Raw genomic sequence first — 8,680 nt, 5'->3', positions numbered from 1 at the left:
ATATATATATATAGAGAGAGAGAGAGAGAGAGAGAGAGAGAGAGATTTAATGAAAAGGAGGCCATGAATTTGAAAATAAACATGGAGGGTACATTAGAGGCTTTGGAGGGAAGACAGAGAAAGAAATGAGTTAATTATATTAATCTCAAAACAGATCGTGTGTCTATCCTTGGACCCCTCTTCTTTTTTTGTATCTTTTTGTGTCCTTTACTGTAAAGGACACTTCTTTATGCTTCTGTCTTCAAAGGGAGTAATTCTCTTCTTCACTCCACAGTACCATGCATGCAATTCTATGATTTCTAGTGCATTATTTTGTTTCTATGACTTTAATAAATTTGTTTTCCTAATTACAAGGCTATGTTTTTGATGAGTAAAGGAAAGTTTTATAGATTTAGAAATGAATATTTTACTTTAGGCATATGCTGTGAAATACACACACACACACACACACACACACACACCCCAGAACTCATATACTATACATACCAAAACATACATACTGTAGTACACACTTTATAAAATTAAAGTAAATCCCATGGCCTTTAAGATGTCTTCTGAACCTGAAAAGGTTTTATACTTTTATTATTTAAATTCAGATCACTGATTCCACTTGAATCACTCAATAGGATGACAGGAACATTCGAAAGCATATATAAACTAAAAGGTAATTATACTTTAAAATATTACTGTTATTACAATGCCAATATGTGGAATGTTTTTTAGAAATGTTAATTGGATAGAAATAATTACATACCATCTAGTAATTACAGAAAAAGAAGATAAATGACAAACTATAACTTTAATTAGAAGTAAGGTTCTTCTTTGGTAATATACAGTATAGTGGAACTTGTACAGGGAGCCTTGAAATCTTTTGCTGGCAGTGAAATACAATAGGATCTAATTCAATTCTGCAGTTCAATGTACTGGCTCTTTGGACAGTCATTTTACATGCACACGCACACGCACACACACACAGACACACATTATTTTTTCTTTTGTGCTGCTGGACATGCACATCCTTGACCAGGTCTTTTTGATTATTTGCTTCTTTATTTGTAAATCACTTATAAGAATATTTTTACTATATGACTTTGTTGCATTATATGAGAAATTAACTCACCACACAACACTAAGCACAGAGTAGCTGCCTAGGAAACTTTGTATGTCTCCAACTCATCTAATAGTTTAAAAAGTCCAATATAGGCTAGGAGAGATGGCTCAGTGGTTAAGAACATGGGCTGTTCTTCCCAAAGACCTTGGTTCAGTTCCCAGCAACTATCTGTAACTCAAGTTTCAGGTAACATCATGCCTTCTTCTGGCACCTGTTGGCACCAGACATGCATGTGGTGCACAGATATACATGCAGACACAACATCCATGCACATACACATACAGGGGTACAGAGGTAGTATGTATTCATACAAGTTTTAAATTAAGTGACTCAAACTTGGCTGATGTTAAAAGTTATTACATAGAATGTAAACAACTATAATAAACCTGGACTTTCTGTTCTATTTAGTAAGAATGAAATGTCTCTATTTTACAAAGAGTGTAAAATGGTATGATTTTGCAATGTCATACCTGGACCAAGTTCATGAGAGTATCTCTGAAGTGTCCTGAGGTGTCTGAATAAATGTCCTCTTGAAGGTTATTGCTGTATTCTGGACAATAAAATATCCATGTTAAAAACATGACTTATTACAGAACCTCATATCAATGGACTTTTACATGCTATTGAATGTTAAGTATGAGGAAGCCACCCATCAGCTGGCTTTTTTTTTTAATCATAAACTATGTTAAAGATACCTGCATGTTAATAATATCAACCTAGGTCTGGTTTACTAAACATATTGTTTTTGAGTCAACATTGTAAAAGAACATTAGAAATCACTTCATAGGTTATTAATTTCATCCTGTAGACCATCGACTAGGCTAACCATGTTCTCAAGTGCTCTGTCTGTCTCATTGCAATGTTCCAAGTGAAAATGTTTTATTCCACTTAGAAAACCTTTCACTTTTGTTCAGAAGCATAAGGAGTGACTGTGAGACCACTCAATGCTTCCAAAACACAGTGGGATGGAAATTAATGCATTATAAATTTTTTGATATGAAAATAATCATAGTTCTATTTAAAAAAGTGAAAAAGTTTGATTTTGAGGTAACTTGTTGGAACAGTAACATTTATGTAAAGTAAAAAGATGTATTTGTGAGCAATGGTCACCATTTGTTGTATTTTGTTGATACTCAAGGTGTCTCTTGGGTAAAGGACAACACTCCCCTGAATCAAGATGCTGGGCTCTTCCTGTCATATGAAAGCATCTGTCTCATAGATATTTGTTATCACACTTGAGCAAAATTTGCTTGATTTGCTGGGGAATTATTTCCTTTTCGGGGTCATAATCATCAGTTTTATTTATTGAACCAATTGGTTTTGAGTGAGTCATTTTGCTTCATTTTGTTGTCTTTCATATCTTAGTCTTCTGATTGACTATAACTGTATATATTTATATGGTAAGATATAACGTTTCAATCTATGCATACATTGTGCGATGCTATCCGCCACTTATCATTCCTATTTGATATAGCCACTCCTCTCTGTTGGCTACATTGATGTATAAAATACATTGTTATTATTTCTCTTCACTGTACTGTGAAGCAGACTATAAGAACTTATTTGTGACAGTGAAGCAGTTGATCAGCCTCTCCATCCTTCCTTCTACTGACTTTAGAGCTACCAAAAGTCTTTACTTTGCCTCAATGAGTCATAGTTTAAATGTAAGGGTGCCTATAATCTTGGTTGTCATCTTGACACATCTAGGGAGAGAGAACATCATATAAATCATTGATTCCTTTAGACTGGTGTGTGGACTCTCTGTAGGAGAATTTTCTTGTTCGCTAATTGAGGTAGGAGGGTGATGCCTATTGTGGCTGGGGTCGTCCCTGGGCAGTTTGGCCTTGGCTTGACAAGAAAGGTAACTGAACAAAGCAGGGAAAGCAAGCCAGTAAGAAGTGTTTCACTATTATCTCTGCTTTAGCTCCTGCTTCAGGTTTGCATTTGAGTTCCTGGTCTGACTCCCATCAGTGATGAACAGTGATGTGTAGTTCAAATAAACTGCCCCTTCCCTCTTGCTGTTGGTCAGCGTTTTGCCCTAGCAACAGAGAAATAAGCCAGAACAGTGCCTTGAAAGAATTTAAAATAAATACATGAAGTGGAATACTTTTATGTGTCATTTGGAAGTGTGGTTGTACATATACACAATGTATACATATTTACGTATTTCCTTACGTAAACAGTAGGCTTCTCGCATCTGGAAAATCTCTGCATTTGTTCTCGAAGCTAATATTTCAATGAGGCAATTCTCATCAGTTCCTGCTCCCTAAAAGTCAGAGAGAAATATGAAGATACTTTTATTTGGAACAATAGGTCTATTTTATATACAATAAATGAACAAAACATTCCTGGTGTTTTTAGAGTAGGTACATGGGAAAGGAAAGGCTTTCTGTATAAAAGCCCACTCTCAGGTTTCTATCAAGTGTTCACTGTTTTATGTCCCTTGAAGGTTGATGCTATCTGCAGGAACTTGGTCCCTTTACTTAGAACAGCACTATGGGCATCAACATGGGAAAACACACTAAATGTTTCCACTTTCATTTGAAGTGGAATTTGAAACTCTGTGTGTTGCTGGAATATCAGCTCTTAAGCAGTTTGAAATTAGAACATAGGTCCCATAATTTATCAAGTCAATTTTGGTGACCCATGCTTGTCTCTCCCTGGCTGTGGAACTGTTCTCAGATGGCCTCAACATTTGAACTGACTGTGTTTTGTTGTATCATTATGTATCATAGAACACAATGATATCATTAATCTGTTATTATGATCTTAAAGGCAACATATCTTTTCCAACAAGTCTTCAGGGGAACACTTCATCATCCTGTGAAGTGCTGAGAAAGCTTGTTGTTTCCATCTAAACTGTAACATGAGACCTCATTCTTACGATTTTCTTCTACATGGTTTTGTAAGAAATGGTGATTGGAATGTAAAATTTGAAAAAAAATTATTAGTTGGAATTCCTATGAATTTTATTAAATCACTGTTCTAATTGGTATATATTATGGCCAAAATCCATGTATCTTTAACATTTTTGTCTCTTGCCTCATCTCTGTCACACACTAGCGTGATCTGGTCTTTGGCAAGCACTTTATGGAAGTATTGAAATGATCTTAAAGGTGTTTAATGCCAGCAGTTAAAAGAAGTCAAAGGCCCTCTTTTCCCCACATCTCCATCATTAAAATCTATAATTTATTTCATAAAATGACTTTTTGGTAAGATCTTAATTTTTTAGAGAAATAATTTTGGTGCATCAGAGCAAGTACTCTCCATATGTATTTAACTTATGGTCATAAAAATAACAGTGTCATTGATATTTTGACTCTGATACAGTATTTTATTTCAATTCTGAGCCAAATGTTAACAAATAAGTTTAAAAGATGTGAATTTAAACACATCTTCCTCAACATGGGACCATATATGGAAGACAGACAAATCTGAACAGCACCAGAATCTACTTTATTCATTCCTGTTGGACCTGAGCCTGAAGATGGCAGAGTATGTCTGAGTCTCTATAACTGAAGAATAGGCTGGCCTGGCTCTTTGACTCAGACACTCTCCTTTCCCAGGAAGCCGCCTTTACCAAAGTATTTCCATAGTTTTATGATGGGTTAGATACTCTCTTTTATCTCCCTGATCATACAAACTTCAGGACCATTACAGGGAAGTCTGTCCTTTGTTGAAACCTGAGCCTGTCTCTGTTATAGGTGCATTTTTGAATCAGTCTGTATCAGATGCAGGTACATTACTGGGCCATTCACCTTCATGGCATGCCAGAGCTCATGAGCATCGTAAGATGGTGGAGGATACATCAGGCCCACCATCACTTCTTTGAAGTGAGATGAAAGTTGCTCCTTCAGATCTACAATCAGGTCCTAGGAGGAAGAAGTAAATATAAAAATTAAAACATGCACCAAATTTATAAGAGAAATACGACTGTAAGAAATCATTTATGAAAACGTCCTTTTTGTATCACCAAACAATAGGTCTGGTTTGATTCACGCACATGTCTTTGGGTTACACTAGACAATGGATTTGAGGGTTTGAAATCACTGATTTTCTAATTACTTTTGCGAATGACCAAGTGTGGAAATTTTAGTCACAGCAGTAAAGGAGTTATTTCTATTTATAATACTCAACCCTTATGCTTCGTTTGGTGTCCTTATGAAAATAAATATTGAACCTGCAAACATTTGAGCTTGCAGTCTTTTGTTTTACTGAATATAATTTATATTTATTCTTAAATAAATTATATGTGTTACCTTATTTCCTCATACAAAGTATCTTTTAGGAGGGTGTACTTGGTTACTCTGTGGGCTAAAACTTACATAAACTGATTATTCTTACACATTTTTCAAATAATAACATTATATAAAATATTGAATGTTACTTAAATAGAGAAAACATACATGCTAAATTTTAGTTCTTAGAATTACAGGTATACACAAATTAAGCTAGTACTTTAGTTTGTACTTTCTATTTTTGTGTTTTGCTAAAATATATAAAGTATATCTAGTTCTACTTAAAGATGTACAATAGCATTTAGTATTTTACACTGTTACTAAATCACAATAAACTTTATTAGAATAAATTCAATCTTGTCATACTTTATTTGCAAGGCAGAGATATTAAAAAAAATGATAAACTTGAAGGACCTGGAAGACACTGGCTGGGGAAAATAGAATGTCCATATAAAATGGCAAACTAACTTCAAATCAACATCAAGTGGGTTTAAAATCTCAATGTTCATGGAGATTCAGACATTGTTTGTTCCAACTTGTTTTAACACACACAGAGGAACTGGGATCTGGGCAAAGCAGACAGAAGTGTGTGAGAATTTAAGTAACCACGATTTACTGCTCCTATCTCCCAGGATGCACTCTGAGGATGTGAAAAAATTTTGACTCACTACATCAATTCTGTAAGCAGCTGTAAATAGAGCACGGAATAGGTGAGAAATGAGAGATAGGGCTTGGATACGACCTCTTTACAGTTTTTAAATGACAGTCTTACTGTATTGCCTAAGTTGGCCTTGAGTTCACTATCCTCCTGCCTCAGCCTCCTGAATACTGTAATTACAGGTGCGACTCATGCCTATCCAACCTGTTTTGTAATGCCTAGAAAGCCTAGAAAGTGAATACAGCGTATTTTTTGAGAATGAGGAGTTTATGTCCACATGGATGTGATACACTGGATTGAAATGTTAACATATACAGATGTATTCAATTTCCATTACGACAATATGCCATTAGGAAGATATAGCAATGCTCGGACAGTTAATACAAAGGTGTAACACTTGAACTGGCTCCTGAGCTGCCAGGCTTTCTCTAATCCTAAATTAATCCCTTATTTGATATTTCAATAATATTGAATTTATTATAACAATCAAGGTATATGATAAAACTTTATATGTGTAGATCTGTCCAGTCTATGTATATAATCAAAGTATATGATAAAACTTGATATGTGTATATCTTTCCAGTGTCTATTAATATACAGATTGTCTCAAAAAACTTCCTAAAGTCAGCATTTAACGATATGACAGTGTTGTAGAACGTGTAGATATAATATATATAATATGTAAGTGGATCCATAAAACTTAGAGAATGAACAAATCCATGAATAAGTGAGCGTGGAAAGAGAAATGGTTTTTATTATGTGCCAAGAATGAATGTACTATTTAAGTTGAAGATTATTTGATCATTCCAAGTTTTTGATTTAATCTTTTAGCATATCTGTTTGATTGCTGCTCTTATATGTATAGAACAGCCTCTTCACTTCTTTACACATTGTGCCAATTCTAGACAAATATTGAATATGTATTCTACTACAAACTGAGGTTAGAGTTGCCACTAGATGGCAATATGTATCTTCATTTTGTTCTTCTCTTTCTCTCTCTCTCTCTCTCTCTCTCTCTCTCTCTCTCTCTCTCTCTCTCTCTTTCTTCTCTTTCTCTCTGGCAGCTCAGGAGCCAGTTCAAGTGTTACACCTTTGTATTAACTGTCTGAGCATTGCTATATCTGTGTGTGTATGTGAAGACAGAGAAAAAGAGACAGTGCTATAGTAAGTTTGCTTTTAAAAATTCAGTTAACAGTTTAGTGAAAGAAGCCATGTTTTTAGACACCCTTTACTGCTAGTATATTATAGTTTTGATCTTGTGAATATTACTGGCATGGGACTGAAAGAACTAAATTTCTTTGCAAATTTTACTTCTTCACTGGACTAGTACAAGTATTGTAAGGGAATTGTTAAAAATGCTTTTTAACACTCCAAAATGTACTCCAAAAATGCTACTCCCTCCAAAATATTAAAAAAATGCTTGTGCATCAGTAGTCTTTAGTTATAAACAATGACAATATAGTATGGCTTCCATCTTCCTGTCTTCACAGTATGTGTCTCTTACTATCCCCACAGCTCAGAGCACTGTCTGTTATCTTTCATTTCTTCTATTTTCACCATGCCTGATGTCAGTACATACTATTGTCTCTAACTTAGAAACACAGCCATGTTCTGTGGGCTGCACCTATGGTGATTCTATAAGAACACATGGGAGACCAGAAGTTCCCAATGCTTAGTGACTCTCAGGGTCCTGATTTGAGCAAATGTAGTCAGTCTTTGATGTGCTTGCAATGAATGCATCTAATGCCTTGCTCAGCCCCTGTCCTTGGTAAGCAGCATGTGCTTTCAGTCCTAGAACTGGAGAACAGTACTGGCCAACTCTGGCCAACTCTTGCTGCTTCCCCTTCTACAGTCCTTGGCCAAGCCATCATCTTCTCTCCTCTCCAATAACAGAGTAGTCATCTAATGAGCTCTTCTGTGCTTATACCCCGCGTTCCCTCTAAAATATTGATGACAAGATCCTGAAAAAAAAAGGCAAATCAGAATAACTATTCATCTGCTTTAAATGTTCCCCTATTCAAAAGGAAAACATTGTCATTCTTCTTCATGATTTATCTCAGAAGAAAGCAGGCACTGAATACGTCCTTGCATGTAAATATGAGTGTAAATTCTTACCAGTGTTGAAAAGATTCATAGTACATTCTGATTATTTCTTGGCACACATTTTTGTCCTAGCTCCTGATTGGTCTACTCTAGCTATAGTGGTCTTCCTGCTTCTGCTCTGATGCTTGACTTTGACCTTCACTCTGCTTTTCATGTTCTTCTCCATTGTTTCCTCATCCTTCAGACTTCTCAGAGAAAATGTACTGAGCCACTCATTCATGCAGTTCCCCTGCACTTACTGCCTTTCTCACCTGACATTGTCTTTAATTCCACCGCACCCACTTCAAACTGATATATTTTTACCAAATAATATTCCTTCTCACCAAGGCAGGAATCGGCTCCGCCATGGCAGAGAATTGACCTGCTTTATTCCCAGCTTTTTCATCAGCCCGTGGAACTGTGCCTGGTAACTACTAAGTACTTGTACAATAATAACAAAGCAAGCAAATGAATGGATAGGACAACATGTAGTTTAACAATTATTTGTTTGTAGTCATTCTTGGCTGGTGTGAAAATAAACAAGGAAAGCAATCTCTGTTCCCAGCAGCTTCCCTTGAGTGGAGGGTACAG

General features: G+C 35.7%; 1 protein-coding gene across 2 annotated transcripts in view; it reads right to left on the bottom strand.

Moving 5' to 3' along the window:
- Anxa10 (annexin A10) overlaps window positions 1-8,680 on the bottom strand; it is a 70,048-nt gene that overhangs the window by 16,044 nt on the left and 45,324 nt on the right. Inside the window, exons 4-6 of one of the 2 annotated variants that reach the window (XM_028757771.1) lie at window positions 4,870-4,983; window positions 3,287-3,377; window positions 1,582-1,661 (exon numbers count right to left, since the gene is read on the bottom strand). In XM_028757771.1, the coding sequence (XP_028613604.1) occupies window positions 1,582-1,661; window positions 3,287-3,377; window positions 4,870-4,983 (285 nt within the window). Of the gene's footprint in view, window positions 1-1,581; window positions 1,662-3,266; window positions 3,378-4,869; window positions 4,984-8,680 lie in introns of both variants that reach the window. The other variant, XM_028757772.1, reaches the window with a different exon arrangement.

The sequence above is a fragment of the Grammomys surdaster genome, unplaced genomic scaffold, assembly GCF_004785775.1.
Source record: "Grammomys surdaster isolate TR1022 unplaced genomic scaffold, NIH_TR_1.0 126182, whole genome shotgun sequence".
Lineage (NCBI taxonomy): Eukaryota > Metazoa > Chordata > Mammalia > Rodentia > Muridae > Grammomys > Grammomys surdaster.
The sequence above is the reverse complement of the archived record's forward strand: the minus strand, read 5'-3'. Positions and strand labels throughout refer to the sequence as shown.